General features: G+C 45.7%; 1 protein-coding gene across 4 annotated transcripts in view; it reads right to left on the reverse strand.

Annotated features, from left to right (window-relative positions):
* Positions 1-24,196, reverse strand: part of LOC123745080 (uncharacterized) — a 34,015-nt gene that overhangs the window by 6,333 nt on the left and 3,486 nt on the right. For all 4 annotated transcript variants that reach the window (XM_045725388.2, XM_045725390.2, XM_045725389.2 and 1 more), the window contains exons 3-4: positions 20,123-20,222; positions 19,868-20,029 (exon numbers count right to left, since the gene is read on the reverse strand). In XM_045725388.2, the coding sequence (XP_045581344.1) occupies positions 19,868-20,029; positions 20,123-20,222 (262 nt within the window). The remainder of the gene's footprint in view (positions 1-19,867; positions 20,030-20,122; positions 20,223-24,196) is intronic.

Here is a 24,196-nt window from a genome sequence, read left to right on the forward strand (position 1 = left end):
ATTCCAGTCCAATGCTCTAGTATCCCAGGCCCCAGCTCTAGTATTCCCGTCCAATGCTCTAGTATCCCAGGCCCTTGCTCTAGTATTCCAATCCAATGCTCTAGTATCCCAGGCCCCAGCTCTAGTATCCCAGACCAATGCTCTAGTATCCCAGTCCCCAGCTCTAGTATCCCATTCAGATACTCTAGTATCCCAGTCCCATGTTCAAGTATCCAAGTCCCAAGCTCTAATATCCCAGTCCAATGCTCTAGTATCCCCACCCCATACTCTAGTATCCCAGTCCCATGCTTTAGTATCCCTGTAATATCCTCTAATATCCCAGTCCCATACTCTAGAATACCAGTCCCATGCTCTAGTATCCCAGTACTATTCTCTAGTATCCCAGTCCCATAATCTAGCATCCCAGTCCAGTGCTCAAGTATCCCAGTTCCAAGCCCTAGTATCCCAGTATTATGCACTAGTATCAGAGACCCATACTCTAGTATCCCAGTCCCTATGCTCTAGAATCCATGACCCATGCTCTGGTATCTCAGTCCCATGCTCTAGTATCCCAGTACTATCCTCTAGTATCCCAGTACCATAATCTAGCATCCCAGTCCCATTCTCAAGTATCCTAGTCCCAAGCTCTAATATCCATGTCCCAAGATCTAGTATCCCAGTACTATGCCCTTGTATCATAGTACCAAACTTAAGAATCCCAGTCTCGTTCTCAAGTATCCCAGTCTCATGCTTTAGTAACCCAGTCACATGTTCTATTATTACTGACCCATGCTCTAGTATCCCAGACCCAAGCTCTAGTATCCCAGACCCATGCTCTAGTATCCCAGTCCCATGCAATAGTATCCCAGTCCAATACTCTAGTATCCCAGTCCCCTACACTAGTAGCCCAGTGTTATGAACCCGATTCCCTCGTCGGAGCCCGGAGCAGCGACGTCAATGACATCTGTGAGGCCGCTCCCGAACCCCCCACAACATGGACGACGCCATCTAGTGGTGACAGGATTATACCTGCCAGAGGCGCTAGATTCCTGTCCTAGTCAGCTCGAGAGGTAGCTGGTGCTGACCTCTGGTGAGGTGGTGCTTAGAAAATCAGAAAATCAACCCTATTTTAGGAGGAGTTGTATGTCTATGTCAGAGTCGGTAAGTTTTTTTTTTTTTTTTTTTTTTCTTTTTAGCAGGGATAATCCTGCGCGGGCCCTAAGCCTCTGGCTGGCCCACTAAGTGATGCTCGTTTCTGTTTTACCTGGGCGGAGGATGAGTATGTATGACCCGTATGGTCGCTTCAGTAAGATTTTGCCATATGTGTTTAACAACTTCCTCAGCTCTGTCGAATCGAAGGTGAAATCTTAACGGGTTTGTAACTGTGCACTGTGTTAGATAATGTTCCAGTGGTCTGTCGGGCATTTCTCCACAGTGTTGACATTTCCTCTCACCTTCCGGAACCCGTAAGCCTATTTCCCATGCACATGGGTATCCAAGCCTGATGCGATGTAAGTGCACTTCTGTTGTTCTACTGCCCCCGTTCATCAAACTAAGTGGTTCGTAGTTGGTGGAATTCTTGTACCAACCCGCAGATCCTGATGTTGCAACTGCTGTGTTGTGGTCACTGTACAGCCTTCGCATTGCTCTGTTTCGAATCACTTTCTTCATCTGGGAGAGACTCTGTGGTATGTAAATGTCTACATTCCTCCTCTTAGTAGCAAGTTTTGCAGCTTCGTCTGCAATGTCATTACCTAATAGTCCCACATGACTTGGCACCCAGTTGATAAGCACCCGTCGGCCTTGTCGGTGGAGTGTGTGCATGAATGATAAGACATTGGTGATCAGATGGATGTTATCACATATGTGTTCCTGTTGCAAGGTTTCAATGGCGGTTCTCGAATCTGTATGGACGATAACATGTTGGCGGTGTTCAGCAAGAGCATGTTCCAAAGCCTTTTGAATGGCTAGCATCTCAGTCTGTAAAGTCGAACACCCATTTGAGAGCCTCCAACTATATACAGAGTTTCCTGCTTTAACTGCAGCTCCGGTTTCCTGTCCCTGCTGGTCTACTGACCCATCCGTGAAGTAAGTGAAGCTGTCGGATGCCATGTTTGCTTCTATATGCATCTGTGCAATGTGACGTAGCAGATGAGGATGTGTCTGGTTCTTCTTTCCATCAAGAGCCATAATCTGAAAGTCTGCTGGCAGAGATTCCCAAGGGGCTTGTATAACAAAGTCTGCATGTATGTCGTCGACACCCCTCTCAGTGACTGTGTTTGCCACATCGAACGTATCGATGGCGTTTATCGCACAATGGGTCCACCTGTTGCTATTGGAGGCTCTTCTGTCCAGAGTTAGTGCTCCAGTGATCAAATCTTTAAGTGAACTGATTCTAGGTCTAGTCAATATCTTGGTCAGCATGCACGCAGCAATCCCCTTTACCCTTATTTCAATCGACGTTAGCTTTGTCTCTAGTCTTAGGTTCAGGATTTTAGTCCATCTGGGAGCACCTGTTATGACTCGCAATGCATCATTTTGAAGAACCTCAACGTTTGCCCACTGACCAGGAGAAAGAGTGAGTAAGGCAGGTGCTGCATAATCAACCAGGGAACGAACGGCGTGTATGTAAAACATTCTCAACACTCTGTGTCCCGCTCCTAGACGGGGCCCTGTGATTGCTCTCATTATATTTATTCGTGACTTTGCTTTCTCCTTTAGATATTGAATTTGCTTATTGAATGTCATCTTAAAATCAATCCACACTCCGAGATATCGATATTGTGGAACCCACTGAAGGTTAATGTCCTGAATGCGTAGGTGCCTGTCTGGAGCCTTGCCACCTAGTCTCATCGCCTTAGACTTCTGTGCAGATATTTTTAGCCCTAAAACACTGCATTCAGATGTCACTTGATCTAAAGCACCTTGAGCTTTATTTAGAAGTGAAGGACCCGTAACGACTAATGCTAGATCATCAGCATAGCTTAGCAATGTAACCCCTTCTGTAAAGGACATGGTAACAAGGTTTTCCCATAAGGATGTTAAAAAGACTAGGACTGAGGACTCCTCCTTGTGGAGTCCCATTCTCGTGCAAGTGGTAGTCCGACACTTGTCCTTGCAACTTTACTCTGGCATACCTGTGACTTAGGTAATCTTGAATCCATGCTAGCATTTTCCCCCTCACACCTTTTTTAACTAAGGTGTGTAGTATTGCTGGCGGGCTTGCAAGTTCAAATGCTTTTTCCAGATCAAGGAAGACCACTATAGCTGGACCCGAGTTAACTGTTCCTAGTAATGTTGCTATGCAGTTGGCAGTACCTACACCTCTAGTGAAGCCAAATATGTGTTTATGAAGGTCTCCAGTCTTCCACAGTAGCCTATTTAAGACCATCCGTTCTGCAGTTTTACTAACGCATGATGTTAAGGAAATGGGTCTGTAATTGCCAGGTTCATTCGGCTTAGGAATCGGTATGATGTCTGCTTTCTTCCAAGAGGGCGGTAGTTTGCCTTGCTGCCAAGACGCATTGATGACGTCCAACATCCCTCGGTCTCCAGCAGGACCTGCATGTGCGATCATTGAGTATGTAATGTTATCAGCACCTGGTGCAGTGTCCTTACCACCCTTTTTGGCTCTGCTTAGTTCCTGTTCGGTGAAGGGACAGTCACATTCGTCAATTATAGCTAAGCCCTCATGAATGACTGTCATCCTCTCTTGTTTTAAGTGTTCTTGCTGCCTTCGGACCATTGCAGGAAGCTGATATGAAGCTGTTCTTTCTGCAAATTGGAGAGCAAGTCTCTCAGCCTCCTGCAATGGTTGAATACATGCCTGTGGCCGGGCTGGTCGACCTGATATAGTTTTAATCTGACCCCATATCTTACCAAGACTACTATGTTCATTTAGAGTTTGACACCACTCAAACCATCTTGCCTCCTTTACTTCTCGAGAAACTCGCCTTGCTTCAGATATCACCGCTCGTAGCAGAGTTCTTCCTTCTGGTGTGGGGTTTCTCTTTAGATGTTTTCTGAAGATATTGACTCTGTGGTTCTGTTCTTTAACGTCATTACTATAGAACCAATAGTTCTTTCGTTTCGTGTTACCTGTGATAATGATTGGAATAGCTTTGTTCGCAGCAGCTGCAACGGCTTCCTGCAGATTGGTCTCGTGTATGTTCAAATCCTCAGGTGGCGTGTACGTTGCATACCATTTTTCAAGTTCTTCCTGGTATACATTCCAATTGGCCTTTCCTAAATTCCACCGAGGCAGCGCAGGAGGTGTAGGAGGTCGTGCCAGGTTGAGTGTCGTGACAGTAGCATAGTGGTCACTGGTGATCACCGGGTCTACTTCCCACTTCGCCTGTTGCTGGAGTGTTGTGGAGATAAATGTAAGATCAAGGGAACCTCCTAGAATGTGAGTGGGTTCCCCAGTGTTGAGAAGTGTAATTTCAGGTACTTCTCGCAGAGCTGCAGCTAAATGGCGCCCATCTGCATTGGCTGGCCCAGTTGCACCTAACTCTGGATGATGAGCATTAAAATCTCCAGCAATAATTAAATTTTCCTGCGTGGCTAAGGCAAGCACTGCCTCTGCTTCTAGTTTACGTCTAGGGGGCTTGTAGACGTTGTATATGAGGAGCTCAAAATTAGCCATATTCACTGTAACTGCTAATACCTCTACTCCATCCCCACATGAAACCGAGTCTATTTTCTTGCTGGGTATGGTGTTTCTGACTAGGGTCATTAATCCTCTTAGTCTCCCCTGCTCATACGGGAGAACATAGTGCTGATATCCAGCTAATCTGAAGGATTTCGTGGCTGGGAAAAGAGTTTCTTCCAAAACGATGATATCTGCTTTCGTGCTGATTGCAGCCTCCTGAAGTGTGTGTTTTTTATTTCCAAGACCTTGTATGTTCCACTGCAGAATTCGTAATGGCCAGACGACGGGTTCGGGTGGTGTTGCTTGTTCTACTAGAACGCCTCCTCGGAATCGACCTCTATATTCTCCGCCTCGCAAGTCGTGTCGCTGCAAATCGGACTGCATTGATAGTTCGTGGTCATCCCCGACGTTGTTGGAATCTGTGCATAACTGTGGTCCATCGCTATGTTGTTGGAAGTGCTGCAGGTCGGACTGCATTGATTGTCCGTGGTCAACCCCGGCATTGTTGGAATCTGTGCAGAACTGTGGTCCATCACTTTGTTGATGGTATTGCTGCAAGTCGGACTGCATTGATTGCTCGCGGCCGTTTCTTGTGTTGGCGGAACCTGCGCATCTCTGCTGTTCAATACGTCTTTGTTGGCGTTGCTGCAGATCAGACTGCATTGGCAGTTGTTGTCTGTCACCTGTGTTGGAAGATTCTGTTGATCGTGGGTGGTCACTGCTTCTTGCAGTTGCGTTTGTGAATGTTGATGTCCCGGAGTCTTGACTAGCCGACTGTTGTTGGTAGTCAGTATGTCCAAGTTGCGTTGTTTGTCCTCTTGTGCTCCATCCTGTCGGAGACTGTCTATTTCTCGTGTAACTGTGGTCTGCTGCACGATCTTGTCCATTATCACACAAGTGATGTCTTGAGTCTGTTGTTGTGAGGCGTTCTGCGTCATCTGTAGGCAATTGATAATGGTCTCTGCCATGATCTTCACGATGGTTTGCAGCTGGACCTCGGTAAAACTGTATAGGTGGGGAGTAGATTCCGAAAGTAAGCGTTTTCTGCTCATTTGCACTTGCTGGACTTCCGCAACACTTTCGTGTAATATCTGATTCGGAATTGACAGATTCGGGAAATTTTGCTCTGTGAGAGCGGGTGGCTGTTGTGGCTGTGCACGAGTGTTCCAGACGTTGGTGTTGGTGGATGTACCGCTGGTCAGTGTGTTGACCCTGGCCTGAGCTGTCTGCACTTTTTGTTTCCGTGCAGAGCAGGTTGCGCTCCAGGCATGATGTTTGCCTCCACAATTTGGACATTTGGCTATTGTGGTCTGGTTTGCCTTGTGCTTGGCAATACAGTCTTTGGTGGGAGGTCTCAGGCTGCACACTCCGCACCTCTCCTGTCCTGTGCAGCGTGACTGATGGTGGCCGTATTTCTGACACCTGAAGCAGCGTAGGGGTTCCGGGACGTATGGCCTCTGTCGGTATGTCCCCCAATTTCCAAGACCGAAAGTTTCCGGCACATGTCCCATGACGGTCACCAGAACCTGACGCGTCGCTGCCTTGTCTACTTTTGTGTGGCAACGTTCCGCACTCAGGACTTGCTTGTGTTCTAGCACTGGATCCAGGGGAAAGTCGATTGGGTATCCCAAAAGCACGACTCGTGTGCGTCGTTCTGAAGGGTCCAGCTTTACCAAGCACACAGGTTTCCCCTGCAGGACTCTTACCTTCTCTAAGTAATGTGCAGTCTGTTGGTCTTGAGGTGTCAGTATTATTTCTCCCTTCAGGTTGACTGTAATGGAAAGTTTGAGCTCTGGTTGTTCTTTTTCCATCGCCGTTACTACTCCATATGCTGTAGGAAAGTGGTCGGTCTGCATGATCTTGAATTTCGGAAGAAGTGCAGAGGCTGGCGATGTCTGGTGTGAGACTGGTGGTGTCCTCCCCTGTCCCATACTGCTGTCCTGCGGCTGGGCTGTGGAGAGAGGAACAATGGCCGACATTGGCTGGCGTGAAACCGGTGGTGTCCTCTCCTGACTCATACTGCCGTCCCGCGGCAGCGTTGCGGACAGAGAAGCATTGACTGACACTGGCTGGTGTGTGACTGACGCTGTCCTCTCTAGGTCCATTACGTCCGCTGACTTGCTGGTAGAAGCAAGTGGTAAAGCCTCGATAGCAGTTTTCTTTGGGGCCTGCTGCACATCGGTCCACCGTCCTTCCTCGTCCGAAAGCTGCTTCCATTCCCTCTTGCGCTGAGCCTTCCCCATGGCTCTCTACACGTAGTGAGAACCGACTCCAGTCGGTAAGTGATGTTTAGTAGTGTCCCATGTACTGACTAGTGTACTGATGACGTGTCTGTGTCTACAGAGTCGACGTAGGGCTGCTGTGGTAAGAGGACAGTCAGTCTACCCAGGGCAGCCGATGTCTCTCTACTCCATTCTGCTTTACGGAAGCAGTGAGCCGCCGCCGGAGAAGAACTGTGAAATGTTCTACTGTCTGCCTGTGAAGTGGCAGTGACGGAATTCGGCGTACCCGGGACTGGCTAACGGAAGAGACGACTGACAGTTAAGGTGCTACGGAGGAGTGTAACCAGCGAGTTGCAAGAAGCGCCTGCCCAGGGTGTTCGCTTCCCCTGGTATTTGTTCACGAAGAGGCCCAGCAGCGCGAGGCTGATATTCTCTGCCAGCTCCAGGCTGGAGAGCGATTGTGGGTGTGCACGAAGAGCACCTAGTAAGACTGTGTTTTGGCTGGCCCATGGCTAGGGTAGACTCGTTGGTGTTTCCCAGTACTGGTTGAGGACGGTACTGTGTGTTGAGGAAACACGGTAGCTGACAAGACTGCATCGATTGAGCATCGAATAGCGCGTAGTGTCCTAAGAGTGTACTAATATGTACACTTGTGTACATATTAAGTGTAGTAATACTTCTTCTAGGATTATATGAGGTGATGGGAAAGTGATTGTATATGAATATATTGATAATTAATGAAGTGAAGTATTCAATGCACCTCCCCAGTATGTTTTACTTGCATTACCGAGCTCACTCCTTGAAGACAACTACTAACTTGGGGCCGGATACCAGAACTTTAGTACCACCAGAAAAGAACCCGGTTGCGACCCATTGTGGCCGTAACACCCAGTCCCATGCTCTAGTATCCCAGTCCCATGCTCTAGTATCCCAGGCCCATGCTCTAGTATCCCAGGCCCATGCTCTAGTATCCCAGGCCCATGCTCTAGTATCCTAGTCCCATGCTCTAGTATCCCACCTCAAGCTCTATTATCACAGTCCCTAGCTCTAGTATCCCAGTTCCATGTTCAAGCATCCCAGCCCCCTACTCTAGTATCCAAGTGTCATGCTCTAGTATCCCAGACCCATGCTCTAGTGACCCTGTCCCATTCACTAGTATCCCAGTCTAATGCTCTAGTATTCCAGTCCCATGCTCTACTACTCTTCCATACTCTAGTATTCCAGTCCCAAACCCTTAGTGTCCCAGTCCCATGTTCCTATATCCAAGTCTCATGCTCTAGTATCCCAGTACTAAACCCTAGTAAAAAGGTCCCTAACTCCAGTATCCCAGTCCCCATGCCCTAGTATTAAAGTCCCTTACTCTAGTATCATAGTCCCATGTTAAAGTATCCCCGTCTAATTGTCAAGTATCCCAGTCTTTGATGCTCTAGTATCCCAGTCTCAAGTTCTAGTATTACAGTCTCATGCTTTACTATTCTAGTCCCATGTTCTAGCATCCCAGAACATATGCTCTAGTATCCCAGTCTTTTGCTCTATTATTCCAGTACTATGCTCTAAAATCCCTGAACAATGCTCAAGCATCCCAGTCCAATGCTCTATTATCCCAGTACCTATACTCTAGTATTCCAGTAGAATGTTCTAGTATCCCAGTCCCAAACACTAGTATCCGAGGCCCATGCTCTTGTATCCCAGTCCCATGCTTCAGTATAACAGTCCCAAGGTCTAGTACCTCACCCAATGCTTTATTATCCAAGTCTCAAGCTCTAGTATTACAGACTCGTGCTCTAGTGCTCTAGTATTCTAGTCCCATGCTCTAGCATCCCAAAACATATTCTCTAGTATCCCAGTCCTTTGCTCTATTATTCCAGTACCGTGTTCTAGTATCCCTGAACAATGCTCAAGTATCCCAGTCGAATGCTTTAGTTTCTCAGTCCCATACTCTAGTATCTCAGTCCCAAACACTAGTATCCCAGGTCCATGCTCTAGTATCACAGTCCCATGTTCTAACTTCCCAGTAAAATGCTCTAGTATCCCGGTCCCGTGCACTAATATCACAGTCCCAAGCTCTAGTATCCCAGTACTAAGCCCTAGTAACAGAGTCCCAAACTGAAGTATCCAAGTCCCGTGCTGTGGTATCCCAGTCCCATTCTTCATTATCCCAGTCCTATTCTCTAGAATCTGTCACATGCTCTAGTACTCCAGTCCTTTTTTTCTAGTATCCTAGTCCGAAGTTCTATTATCCCAGTCCCATGCTTTAGTATCCAAGAACAATGCACAAGTATCCCAGTGCCATGCTCTATTATCCCAGTCCCATTCTCTAGTATCCCAGTTCGTGCTCTAGTATCCCAGTTCATGCTCTAGTATCCCAGTCCATGCTCTAGTATCCCAGTCACATGCTCTATTATCCAATTCAGATGCTCTAGTATCCAAGTCCCATGCTCTAGTATCCAAGCTCTAGTATCCCATTCCCAAGCTCTAGTATCCAGCCCATAATTCTAGTATCCCTGCCCCATGCTCTAGTATCCCAGTGTGACGGAGTTCCCCCCCTTATAATTCTCCCACGCCTGCAGTAAGAGTCATGTCTACTTTTCCCAAGCGTTCTCTACGTTGCAGGCTACAATTTGATATATGGGAGAGAGTGAAGTGTTCTCGGAGAGCCGAGAAATTCGTGAAATAGTAATATTTTGGCCTGTGGTTTAGGCCCTTTAGGGAGCCAAGATGGCGCTTACCTCCCTGATCTCCCGCCAAAACCGTGTGACGTCAGTGGCACCGGATTGGTCACCGACAGCCATGTGGCACCGAGAGCCAATGAAAACTTCCCGTGGCAAAAGTGACGTCACGAAGGAAGGGGGTCCGGCCCGCGAGCCGGGCTGGCGCCAGCAGTCAGACACGACACGTCATAGAGGTCGGACGTGCGACGGTTGGTCCTGTCAGTTGGACAGTTGTTTCCCGCTCCCGTGGATTTACGCATCACCTGAAGTCCGCCAGTACTCTGAGAAGTCTTCCCTAGTTCATGTGTTGAACCAGAAGAGGGAATTGACGGTTATTTGAGCAACAAGTGCTCCAGTCAGGTACTGTGCCAGTAGCAGTGAAGCCGTGCAGTGACGTATGTTGACGTCTGTGGCAATTCACCAGTTCGTGACAGCGTAGTGGCTGATAGAGCCACTGGGTAGCTGAGGAAGAGAGGACTATTTGGGAAACCGGACGACTGTAGCTGAGATGTAGGCGACAGCCGTTGCTGGGAGAAGACGACGGCCAGGAGACCGACTCCAACCTTCAAGAAGTCAAGAAGGAGGACGGACCTGCAGTGAGGAGGCACGGAGACGACGCGCTAAACGGTGGGACGACGAGAGGCTCTGGTAGGACACGACGACGTGTAGTGTGGGGGCGTTCCCGACACGAGGACCAGGAGCTACATCTCGACTCTCATCGGAGGATAGGGTGAAGTAGGTGTTTCTAGTTCCTATATTATTCGGCTATATTATCTAGCCTGAGGATTTTATATGTCGTGAGCAAGTCTCACCCATGTCACGGTAAAGCACCAGTGTGCTAGACAGTACTATCAAGAGTACTTATAATATTCATGTTGATTATTGGTGTGTACAGGCACCAGGAACCAGTGTTAAATTTACTGTGTTGTGTATATCTTTCTATAGATTTTGATATGAACATATAGTGGTAAATTATATATAATATTATGCCAGTATTTGAAAGTTAGGCTGTGTGCCCAGAAATCATTTATTTTCCATGTATTGATATTGGATGTGTCTACATTATATATGCTATGTTCATGCAGTGATAAGTCGTTTGTGAGTACAGTGAATTATTGCGTTATCGCCCACGAGAGAAAGTACTGAAAACTCCAGTGTTAATATTTCATAATATATTGTTGGATGAATAACAGTGTAAGACCATTACAGTGAGTCATGGTAGCATTGATTGTAGAAAAGACTGTTTGAGCCTGAGTACAGTGTAACCAAGTGATACGTGCTGTTGTAGCCAATATCGTGTGTGCGAGTTCATAGTAATATTGGAGAATCTGAAGAAACAGCGCGCGTGAATCTAGAAAACAAGCAAAGAGCTTCCGCGCATAGGCCAGGCAATCAGCTGTTCTTGACACTTGATGAGGGGGGGAGATGTTGCCTCCTTGTGATCGCATGATATTCGTGGGAATTACCGGCCGCGTCAGGATCAGTTGATTTATTGATTATTGTTTGGCCTTTGTGACATCTTTCATACATTTTAAGTAAAATACAAAACTCTCTTTGTGTTTTTATCATCCCCTCCATTGATCTTGTGGCTATACTATACCTGTAAGCATAGAGTGATAACAATAAGTACCTGCCTGATTCCTGATCTTTGAGTGTGACCTTGCCAAGGCTACCACTGAATACACCAGTCCACTGATGGTGTTACTGGCCACCTAAAACACCAGTTGGCGACCTTGTGGTTAATCGTAGAGCCCTATTGTTGGGGAGGGCACACGACAGTCAAGTGAACGAGTCGTGTTCTCACTCTTTCTTAATAAGAGGCCGTTAATATCGACTGGGAGACTCTCCTGGCGTGCAGTGGCGCCGTGAGGATCGAGGGAAGACCCGCAGGGCTACGGTGAGTTACCTTGAGCATAACTATTGCTCACCCCAGATTAAGACAAGACTTAGAGTAAGTGAGGGAAACCCCAACACCAGTCACATACTCTAATATCCTAGTCCCATGCTCAAGAATCCCAGTCCAATGCTCTATTATCCCAGTCCCTATGTCTAAGAATCCCAATCCCATACTCTAGTACCCCAGTTCAATGCTCGAGTATGCCAGTCCCATACTCTTTAATCCCAGTCCCAAACACTATTATCCCAGGCCCATGCTCTTGTATCCCAGTCCCAAGCACATGCTCAAGCTCATGCTCAAGTATTCCAGTACCATTCTCAGGTATTTAAGTCCGTATGATCATGTATCCCAGGCCAATGCTCTAGTACCTCAATCCCATGCTCTATTACTTACGTTCTATGTTCTAGTATCCCAGGGCCATGCTCTAGTAACCCAGTCCCAAGCTCTAGTAGCCCAGTTCTATGCTAAAGTATCCCAGTCTCATGCTCTATTATCGCAGTCCTATGCTCTAGAATCTCAATCACATGCTCTAGTATCCCAGTTCCGAGCACTAGTTCCCCAGGCCCATGCTCTAGTATCTCAGTCCATGCTCTAGTAGCACAGTAAAATGCTCTAGTATCCCAGTCCCGAGAACTAATATCCCAGTCCCAAGCTCTAGTATCCCAGTATTAAGCGCTAGTAAGAGAGTCCCAAGCTCTAGTATCCAAGTCACATACTCTAATACCTTAGTCTCATGCTCAGGTATCCCTATGATCTAGTATCCCAGTCCACTGCTCTAGTATTCCAATCTTGAGATGGTTTCAGGTCTTAGTGTCCCCGCGGCCCGGTCCTCGACAAGGCCTCCACCCCCAGAAAGCATCCCGTGACAGCTGACTAACTCCCAGGTACCTATTTATTGCTAGGTAACAGGAGCATCAGGGTGAAAGAGACTCTGCCCATTATATCTCGCCGGCGCCCGCGATCGAACCTGGGACCACAGGATCACGTGTACAGTGTTCTGCCCGCTCACCCACCGGCTCCCTCAGTCCCATGCTCTATTACCCACGATCTATTCTCTAGTATCCCAGTCCCAGGCTTTAATATCTCGGTCACTTGCTATAGAATTCCAGACCTCTGTTCTAGTATCCCAGTCAATGCTCTAGTAACCCAGTCCCAAGCTCTAGTATCCCAGTTCCGTACTCAAGTATTCCAGCCCCATGCTTTAGTAACCCAGTCAAATGCTCTAGGTTTCCCTGTTCCATGCTCTAGTAGTCCAGTCATATGTTCTAGTACCCAAGTCCCCATGCTCTAGTATCCCATTCCATAGCTCTAGAATCCCAGCCCCTTGCTCTAGTGTCCAAGTCCCATACTCTAGTATCCCAGTCACATGCTATAGTGTCCCAGTCCCATGCACTAGTATCAAAGTCCCATGCTCTAGTATCCCTGTCCCAAGCTCTATTATTCCAGTCTCAAGCTCTATTATTTCAGTCTCATGCTCTAGTATTCCAGTCCCATGCTCTAGCATCCCAAAACATATGCTCTAGTATCCCAGTCTTTTGCCCTTTTATTCCAGTCCCATGCTCTAATATCCCAGTTCCATGCTCTAGTATACCATCCCATGCTCCAGTATCCCAGTCCCAAACTCTAGAATCCAAGTAAAATGCTCCAGTATCCCAGTTCCAAACTCTAGTATCCCAGTTCCATGCTCTAGTATCCCATTCTAATGCTCTAGTATCCCAGAACAGTGCCATAGTATTCCAGTCACCTGCCCTAGTATCCCAGTCCCATGCTCTAGTTTCCCATCCCATGCTCTAGTATTCAAGTACCATGCTCTAGTACCCCAGTCCTATGCTCTAGTATCCCGAAGCCATGCACTAGTATCCCAGTCCCATGCAATATTATCCAAGTCAGATGTTATAGTATAAAAGACCCATGCTCATGTATTCCAGTCCCAAGTTTATGTATTCCAGACCTTTGCTTTAGTATCCCAACCCTATACTCTACTATCCCAGTCCCATTCTCCAGTATCAAAAACTATGCTCAAGTAATCAAGTCCCAAACTCTAGTATCCCACTAAAATGCTCCAGTATCCCAGTCCTATGCACTAGTTTGCCAGTTAATGTTCTAGTATCCCAGTCCATTCTCTAGTATCCCTGTCCATGCTCTAGTATCCAAGTCTTACACACTAGTTTCCCAGTCCCTTACTCTTTTATCCCACGCCCATGCTCTAGTGTCCCAGACCAATGTACTATTATCCAAGTAAAATTCTCAAGTACCCCAGTCTCATCCTCTAGTATCCCAACCCCATGTTGTAGTATCCCAATCCTATACTCTAGTGTCCTAGTCCATATGCTCTAGAATCCCAGACCCATGCTCTAGTATTCCAGTCCTATATTCTAGTATCCCAGTCCCATGCTCTAGTATCTGAGTCCCATGGTATATTTCCCCAGTCCCATGCTCTAGTATCCCAGTCAATTATCTAGTAACTCAGTCCCATGCTTTATTATAACAGTCCCATGCTCTAGTGTCCCAGATCCATGCTCTAGTATCCCAGAGTCATTCTCTAGTATTTCAGTCATTGCTCTTGTAACTCAGACCCATACTCAAGTATTCCAGTCCCAAGCTCATATATATTCTAGTCCCATGCTTTAGTATCCTAGTCCTATAATTTAGTATCCCAGTCTCATGCTCAAATATCAAAGATCATGATCTAGTATCCCAATCCCAAGTTCTAGTATCCTAGGCCCATGCTTTAGTATACCAGGCCCAATGCTCTAGAATCCCAGTCCCATGCTCTATTATCCCAGTCCCATACTCTAGTATCCCAGTCAGATGCTTTAGTATCCCAGATCCATGCTCTAGTAGTATCCCAGTCCCATACTCTGGTATCCCAGTCCCATGCTCTAGTATCCCAGCCCCATGCTATATTATCAAAGACCCATGCTCTAGTATCCCAATCCCAAGTTCTAGTATCCCAGAGTCATGCTCTAGTATCCAAGTCAGATGTTCTAGTATACATGACCCATGCTCAAGTATACATAACCCATGCTCAACTAATCTTGTCCCAAGCTCATGTATTCCATTCTCATGCTTTAGTATCCCAGTCCCTTACTCTAGTATCCCCAGTCCCATGCTATAGCATCAAAGACCCATGCTCTAGTATCCCAATCCCAAGTTCTAGTATCCTAGTCCCGGGCTCTAGTATCCGAGGCCATGCTCTAGAATCCCAGTCCCATAACTTAGTATCCCAGCCCCATGCTCTACTATCCCAGATCCGTGCTCTAGTATCCCAGAAAATTATCTAATTAGCCAGTAATATGCGTTAGTATCTCAGCCCATGTTCTAGTATCACAGTGCCCTGCTCTATTATCCCAGTCCCATGCTCTATTATCCCAGATCCATGCTCTATTATCCCAGACCCATGCTCTAGTATCCCAGTGCCATGCACTGGTATCCTACTCCCAAGGCCTAGTATCGTAGTCCCATGCTCTTGTATCCCATTCCCAAGTTATATTATCCCATTCCCAAGTTATATTATCCCAAGCTCTAGTATCCCAGTCTTTTGCTCTAGTATTCCAGTTCCATTCTCTAGTATCCAAGAGAATGCTGGAAGAAGTTCTATGCTCTAGTATCCCAGTCAGATGCTCTAGAATCCGGATCCCATGCTCTAAAATTCCAGTACAGTGCTCAAGTATCCCAGTTCCATTATCTAGTATCCCTGTCGCATACACTTGTATCCCAGCTCTACTCTTCCAGCCCCTTGCTCTAGTATCCTAGTAAAATGCTCTAGTATCCTAGTCCCATATTCTAGTGTCCCAGTCCATTGCTCTTGTATCCTAGTCCCATGCTCTAGTATTCCAGTCTCATGCTCTATTATCCCAGTACAATACTCTAGTTTCCAGTCCCATGCTATATGATCTCAGTCCCATACTCTAGTATCCAAGTCAGATGCTCTAGTATCCCAGTTCCATGCTCTAGTATACCAGTCCCATGCTCTAGTATTCCAGTTCAATGTTCTTGTATCCCAGTTCCATGCTCTAGTATCCCAGTCTAATGCTCTAGTATCCCAGAACAGTGCCATATAATTCCAGTCCCCTGCCCTAGTATCCCGGTCCCATGCTCTAGTTTCCCATCCCAAGCTCTAGTATTCACTTACCATGCTCTAGTACCCCAGTCCTATGCTCTAGTATCCCAAAGCCATGCACTAGTATCCCAGTCCCATGCAATATTATCCAAGTCAGATGTTCTAGTATAAAAGACCCATGCTTAAGTATTCCAGTCCCAAGTTTATGTATTCCAGTCCTTTGCTTTAGTATCCCAGTCCTATACTCTACTATCCCAGTCTCATTCTCTAGTATCAAAAACTCATGCTCCAGTAATCCATTCCCAAACTCTAGTATCCCACTAAAATGCTCCAGTATCTCAGTCCCATGCACTAGTTTGCCCGTCCATGCTCTAGTATCCCAGTCCATGCTCTAGTATCCCTGTCCATGCTCTAGTATCCCAGTCCATGCTCTAGTATCCCTGTCCATGCTCTAGTATCCCAGTCCTACACACTCGTTTCCCAGTCCCTTACTATTTTATCCCACGCCCATGCTCTAGTGCCGGTCGACCGAGAGGATAGCACGCGGGACTTGTGATCCTGTGGTCCTGGGTTCGATCCCAGGCGCCGGCGAGAAACAATGGGCAGAGTTTCTTTCACCCTATGCCCCTGTTACCTAGCAGTAAATTAGGTACCTGGGTGTTAGTCAGCTGTCACGGGCTGCTGCCTGGGGGTGGAGGCCTGGTCGAGGACCGGGCCGCGGGGACACTAAAAGCCCCGAAATCATCTCAAGATAACCTCAAGATAGTGTCCCAGACCAATGTACTATTATCCAAGTCAAATTCTCAAGAATCCCAGTCTCATCCTCTAGTATCCCAACCCCATGTTGTAGTATCCCAATCCTATACTCTAGTGTCCTAGTCCATATGCTCTAGAATCCCAGACCCATGCTCTAGTATTCCAGTCCAATACTCTAGTATCCCCAGTCCCATGTTCCAGTATCTGAGTCCCAAAGCCTATTTCCCCAGTCCCATGCTCTAGTATCCCAGACTCATGCTCTAGTATCCCAGTCAATTATCTAGTAACTCAGTCCCATGCTCTAGCATCCCAGTCCCATGCTCTAGTATCCCAGATCCATGCTCTAGTATCCCAGAGTCATGCTCTAGTATCCAAGTCAGATGTTCTAGTATACATGACCCATGCTCAATTATTCCTGTCCCAAGCTCATGTATTCCATTCTCATGCTTTAGTATTTCAGTCCCTTACTCTAGTATCCCCAGTCCCACGCTATAGTATCAAAGACCCATGCTCTAGTATCCCAATCCCAAGTATTAGTATCCTAGTCCCGGGCTCTAGTATCCCAGGCTATTATCTAGAATCCCAGTTCCCCATGCTCTAGTATCCCAATCACATAATTTAGTATCTCAGTCTCATGACCTAGTATCCCAGTCTCATGCTGTAGTATCCCAGTCCCATGCTCTAGTATCCCAGACAATAATCTAATAAGCCAGTACTATGCTCTAGTATCTCAGTCCCATGTTCTAGTATCCCAGTCCCCTGCTCTAATATCCCAGTTCCCTGCTCTAGTATCCCAGTCCCATGCTCTATTATCCTAGACCCATGCACTACTATCCCAGACCCATGCTCTATTATCCCAGACCCATGCTCCAGTATCCCAGTGCCATGCACGGGTATCCTACTCCCAAGCTCTAATGTCCCAGATCAATGCTCTAGTATCCTAGTCCCATGCTCTTGTATCCCAGCCCCATGCTCTAGTATCCCAGTCCCATACACTTGTATCCCAGCCTATTGCTCTCCTCTTCCAGTCCCTTGCTCTAGTATCCCAGTCCCATGCTCTAGTATCCTAGTAAAATGCTCTAGTATCCCAGTCCCATAATCTAGTATCCGAGTCCATTGCTCTAGTATTCCAATCCCAAACTCTAATATCCCAGTTCCACATTCTAGTATCCTAGTAAAATGCTCTTTTATCCCAGTCCCATACTCTAGTATTCCAGTTCCATGCTCTATTATCCCAGTCCCATACTCTAGTATCCCAGTCAGATGCTCTAGTATCCCCCAGTTCTATGCCCTAGTATACCAGTCCTATGCTCTAGTATTCCAGTTCAATGTTCTAGTATCTCAGTTCCATGCTCTAGTATCCCAGTCTAATGCTCTAGTATTCAAGTACCATGCTCTAGTACCCCAGTCCAATGCTCTAGTATCCCAAAGCCATGCATTAGTATCCCAGTCCCATGCAATATTATCCAAGTCAGATGTTATAGTATAAAAGACCCATGCTCATGTATTCCAGTCCCAAGTTTATGTATTCCAGTCCTTTGCTTTAGTATCCCAGTCCTATACTCTACTATCCCAGTCCCATTCTGTAGTATCAAAAACCCATGCTCCAGTAATCCAGTCCCAAACTCTAGTATCCCACTAAAATGCTCCATTATCCCAGTCCCATGCACTAGTTTGCCCGTCCATGCTCTAGTATCCCAGTCCATGCTCTAGTATCCCTGTCCATGCTCTATTATCCAAGTCCTACACACTAGTTTCCCAGTCCCTTACTATTTTATCCCACGCCCATGCTCTAGTGTCCCAGGCCAATGTGCTAATATCCAAGTAAAATTCTCAAGTATCCCAGTCTCATCCTCTAGTATCCCAACCCCATGTTGTAGTATCCCAATCCTATACTCTAGTGTCCTAGTTCATATGCTCTAGAATCCCAGACCCATGCTGTAGTATTCCAGTCCTATACTCTACTAACCCAGTCCCATGCTCTAGTATCTGAGTCCCATGGTCTAGTTCCCCAGTCCCATGCTCTAGTATTCCAGTCTCATGCTCTAGTATCCCAGTCAATTATCTAGTAACTCAGTCCCATGCTCTAGCATCCCAGTCCCATGCTTTAGTATCCTAGTCCTATACTTTAGTATCCCACTCCCATGCTCAAATATCAAAGATCATGCTCTAGTATCAAAATCCCAAATTCTAGTATCCTAGTCCCATGCTCTAGAATCCCAGTCCCATGCTATATTATCCCAGTTCCATGCCTTAGTATCCCAGTCAGATGTTCTAGTATCCCAGTCCCATGCTCAAGTATTCTAGTCCCATCTTCTAGTATCCCAGCCCCATGCTATATTATCAAAGACCCATGCTCTAGTATCCCATTCCCATGTTCTAGTATTCTAGTCCCGTGCTCTAGTATCCAAGTCAGATGTTCTAGTATACATGACCCATGCTCAAGTATTCCTATCCCAAGCTCATGTATTCCTTTCTCATGCTTTAGTATCCCAGTCCCTTACTCTAGTATCCCCAGTCCCATGTTATAGCATCAAAGATCCATGCTCTAATATCCCAATCCCAATTTCTAGTATCCTAGTCCCGGGCTCTAGTATCCTAGGCCATGCTCTAGAATCCCAGTCCCCCATGCTCTACTATCCCAGTCCCATAATTTAGTATCTCAGTCTCATGATCTAGTATCCCAGTCCCATGCTCTAGTATCCCAGTCCCATGCTCTAGTATCCCAGATCCATGCTCTAGTATCCCAGACAATGCTCTAATAAGCCAATTCTATGCTCTAGTATCTCAGTCCCATGTTCTAGTATCCCAGTCCCATGCTCTAGTGTTCCAGTCCCATGCTCTATTATCCCAGATCCATGCTCTAGTATCCCAGTCAGATGCTCTAGAATCCCAGATCCATGCTCTAGTGTCCCAGTCAGATGCTCTAGAATCCCGGTCTCATGCTCTAAAATCCCAGTACAGTGCTCTAGTATCCCAGTCCCATGATCTAGTATCCCAGTCCCATACACTAGTATCCCAGCCTAATGCTCTACTCTTCCAGTCCCTTGCTCTAGTATCCCAGTCCCATGCTCTAGTATCCTAGTAAAATGCTGTAGTATCCCAGTCCCATAATCTAGTATCCCAGTCCATTGCTCTAGTATTCCAGTCCCAAACTCTAATATCCCAGCTCCATATTCTAGTATCCCAGTAAAATGCTCCTGTATCCTAGTCCCATTCTCTAGTATCCCAGTCCATTGCTCTAGTATCCTAGTCCCATGCTCTAGTATTGCAGTCCCATGCTCTAGTATCCCAGTGTTCTTCTATCTTAAAATTATCATGTGATTAAATCTTAAAACCCGATGACTCAATTTTTTTATTCCTAATAAGGTTAGCCAATTTATTTACGTTAATGCCAGAGTTAAGGTAGTGGGGATCACTGATGAGTTGTGGTGCTTAAGCCTTGTTGCTCGTTACGATAATGAACAGCCTCATTGATCACTTCCCTGATCTTGAAAATCCTAGTCCATGAATGGAGCTGTATTAGATTCGCTAAAGGAACTAAATCAAGATTTACCTGATTTTTGTTTTTTATATAAATTGGCTTACATTGAGTGAGAGTCTTCCTGAGGTGGTGTATGTAAGCGATGGCCGCTGCCAACAACACCAGCACCACCACCACGAGCACCACCAACACTGTCACCGCTTCCGTGTTGCAGGCCGGAAGGCTGGGTGCATCTGTAGTGTTGCAGGCCGGAAGGCTGGGTGCACCTGAATAAATAAAATAGAAATATTTAACACTAATCACACAGATGTTAAACTTCTATACAAGCTTTGAGATAAAAATTACACATCTTCACTTACGGGAACTGTTAGAAGTCTTGCAGAAGATCCATTCCATCGAGGCGTTGCTCCACATGCTCAGGCTGTAGAATCTGTTTATCCTATTTATTTTATGGAGATTCTGGAATTATATATATATAATACAAAAGTAAATATTTATATACGGAAGTTTTCCATTAATTCCGGTTAAAAATACAAAATAGGCAAAAAAGAAATTAACGATTTATTTTATATTTAAAAGAGAAGGTAGTACCACGTCTGGCTGGAAGAAGGGGGACCCTTAGCCTCGGAGGAAACTACACATACCGCATCAGAGGGAATGTTTAGATCCCCTCCAATACAGTTTCTGTGTGCTTTACTCCTACCACCTCCTTCCTTCGATTTTTTCTTTATTATATGTTTGAAAGTTACAAGATATACATTGGTTGATACAAAGAGTGCTTAAAGGTTATGGATCTCTTGAAGCTCCTCCGCTTCAGGACGGGAACTGAGGATGCAACAAGCGTTTCCCCTCTGTATCGCCACTCTGAGGCGCTGAAACAAAAAACTGGCAGCTCGTGATGTCAATGAGCTTGGAGCCCAATTCCTTTGAGAAATCTCAATGCACTCTTGCCCCAGGGGCCATGCGTCCCAGACGCTATGGGAACAAAGATGTGTTGACCTTCCAGTCACCTGTACTTGACTGATTTTGCTATTTCCCTGTGGTTGGCCGCCCCACCTGCTTGATCAGCACCGAAGTATACATAGGTGTCAGCCAGGGTGGATACACACGTGTAGTCCCACACCAAGTGTCTGCCCCCTTCCAAAAGTATATGGTGATGCTATCAGGGTGAAGCGCGGGGAAATTCGGGTTATGGTCTCCTAAGATGCGGGGTTCTCTCTCCGCTGGGCACTGAGCTGAGACGAGGCTCCTCTTAATGATGTCATTGACCTCGTTGTGTCTCGCATGCCAGCCCTTTGTGCTTCCGCAATGCAACCCATGCAGTCTATATTGGTCTGCTTCCACCCTGTTGCAATTACACTTGTATTCAGTGTGAATTTGGGAATCAAGGCGGAGGGCCACTGCTACACAAATGGATTCTGTATATTTTTCGATATATACAAAAAATCTCTCTCTCTCTCTCTCTCTCTCTCTCTCTCTCTCTCTCTCTCTCTCTCTCTCTCTCTTTCTCTTTCAGGAAAGTTAAGGCATCTCTGAATGTCACTAGTCACCTTTCACCGATAAGTTGTAGGGCGAATAGCTATTCGGCTATTCGCCCAGACACTGTCTAATAGGACGAATAGAGCTGCTCCTGACCAGCCTATTTCCGCCCCGTGCCCTTAACCATTCACTTTGCAAAGTAGGATGAGGATAGCCCCAAGGATCTTTTTTTCAACCTGCGACTGACAAATGACCAAACTATCAAACATAAAGCCATTCCCTCCTATTGATGTTGACAAGACAGTACCCGGCCGTGCCCGGGGTATTTGGTCACTGCCCTCCCTCTCCTCATTCCCTTTCTTTTCTACTCTATTCATCACATCCTGCTCTCCCACGTACCTCCATTCTTTTCTCAACTTTCTTGCTCCTCCAGCGTTCCTCTCTCCACTCCCTCTCTTTCCTCCTATCTCACCCATTTGATCCTTCCTCTCTTCTTTTCTATCTCACCTATTTTCCTGTTTCCAACTCTCCCCTCTTCATCCCATCACCTTACCTCCCCGATCTCCCCTGCATCCCCTTCTGGTCCCAACCATTCCCCTTTCTCTTCCCCTTCTGGAACAGATATATATTTCCATTTAATTCTGAATTCAGTTTCATGTGAAAATTTCTTGGGACTCGGCCAAGTACCCTTCACAGATTTAGTGAGGAGAACATTACTAGGCTCTACCTCCCTCTCACTAGAACATATAGGATCGACTCCAACCTCTAAGTGGGTCTCTATTACAGCCCCAACCATCAAACGAACTCCATATATAAAGCCTGACTATAGACACAGCATCAACACACACACTCTGTAACATTGCTCTCCTCAGATCCATGCAGCTCCCTATATTGGCGAGTTTCTATTAGAAACCCCACAGGCCTTCCAAATCACAGGGGCTTTCCGATTTGTGGCCCCAATCCACACTTAATATGGGTTTATATATGTGGTGAGGCAGTAGCTGACAGGTGCGGCAACATGGTCTGCTGTGCCGATGTACAGGGGGGGGGGATGGCACTCAAGATGTCTGCGAAGTTAATGACATCATTAAGAGGAGCCTTACCATAGATGGTTGTCGAGCAGATAGAGATCCCTATAATCAAACGCACTGTAACTGACGAGCCTGTTGGCCGCCCAGATGAGATTGCAGTGAACCCTTGAAAGAATGGTAGACAGTTTATGTGCAACATATCAATATTGGATAACATATCCATTGATTTAGGGTTGCATAAGCAGATGGTGCTACCACCCACAGCGACTCAGCCAAGTTTTGAACGTATAAAGATGTGGTAATGGGGACAATGTAATTTTGTCCCCATTACCACAGAGACATTTGGTGCCTGAAGTAAAAGCGCCACATGTTTTAAGCATAAATTAACGATGCATAAGCAATAGGGCTCCATTAAGGAACATATAATCTCTTCCCACAACCAGACCATCACCAGAGAAGAATTAACAAAAAACACGGAAATCATCGATAGATACAGTGATAGCAGACGGCTTGATATCTGCGAGGCACTACACATTAAGAAGTCAACACCAGCAATCAACAGCTAATTAATGCACAACTATATTCTACCCAATTCAAGACTCCGCACCAATATAGAAGCATCAATAAATATGGGCCAATAGGCCCTATGCAGTTACTTCCATTCTTCCCTTCAACTTACCCAATATTATACCCACTGTTTCGTGTTCTGTCTTGTGTTGAATGTTTGTTTTCACCTCATCCAAAACTGTTGTAACAAATCACCTCACCCAAATGCAGGTATAAAATGAAAGCTGTTTGAACTCTGTTTAGTGTTTGCAGGTTAGAGTTGTGTGTGTGTAAACTAAAGTCTTTGAAAATGTAATAAGTTATTACGAAACGCGTTCAAGTGTATATATATATATATATATATAACTGATTAGAACTTACGTCTCTCTGATATTATATCTACATTTGAGTGAGGTGGGAAGGGTGATGTGGCATTAACACAAGACAGAACAGGAGGGGATATTAATAGGGTATTAAAAGTATCAACACAAGACAGAACAGAAACAATGGGTATTGAATAGAAGTGTTTGTAGAAAGCCTATTGGTCCATATTTCTTGATGCTTCTATATTGGAGCGGAGTCTTGAGGTGGGTAGAATATAGTTGTGCAATAATTGGCTGTTGATTGCTGGTGTTGACTTCTTGATGTGTAGTGCCTCGCAAACGTCAAGCCGCCTGCTATCGCTGTATCTATCGATGATAGATACAGTAAACAACACAGAAATCATCGATAGATACAGCGATAGCAGGCGGCTTGACGTTTGCGAGGCACTACACATCAAGAAGTCAACACCAGCAATCAACAGCCAATTATTGCACAACTATATTCTACCCACCTCAAGACTCCGCTCCAATATAGAAGCATCAAGAAATATGGACCAATAGGCTTTCTACAAACACTTCTATTCAATATCCATTGTTTCTGTTCTGTCTTGTGTTGATACTTTTAATACCCTATTAATATCCCCTCCTGTTCTGTCTTGTGTTAATGCCACATCACCCTTCCCACCTCACTCAAATGTAGATATAATATATATATATATATATATATATATATATATATATATATATATATATATATATATATATATATAGTATATATATATATATATATATATATATATATATATATATATATGTATATATATATATATATATATGTCGTACATAGTAGCCAGAACGCACTTCTCAGCCTGCTATGCAAGGCCCGATTTGCCTAATAATCCAAGTTTTCATGAATTAATTATTTTTCGACTACCTAACCTACCTAACCTAACCTAACTTAACTTTTTCGGCTACCTAACCTAACCTATAAAGATAGGTTAGGTTAGGTTAGGTAGGGTTGGTTAGGTTCGGTCATATATCTATGTTAATTTTA

Source organism: Procambarus clarkii, chromosome 57 (genome assembly GCF_040958095.1).
Source record: "Procambarus clarkii isolate CNS0578487 chromosome 57, FALCON_Pclarkii_2.0, whole genome shotgun sequence".
NCBI lineage: Eukaryota > Metazoa > Arthropoda > Malacostraca > Decapoda > Cambaridae > Procambarus > Procambarus clarkii.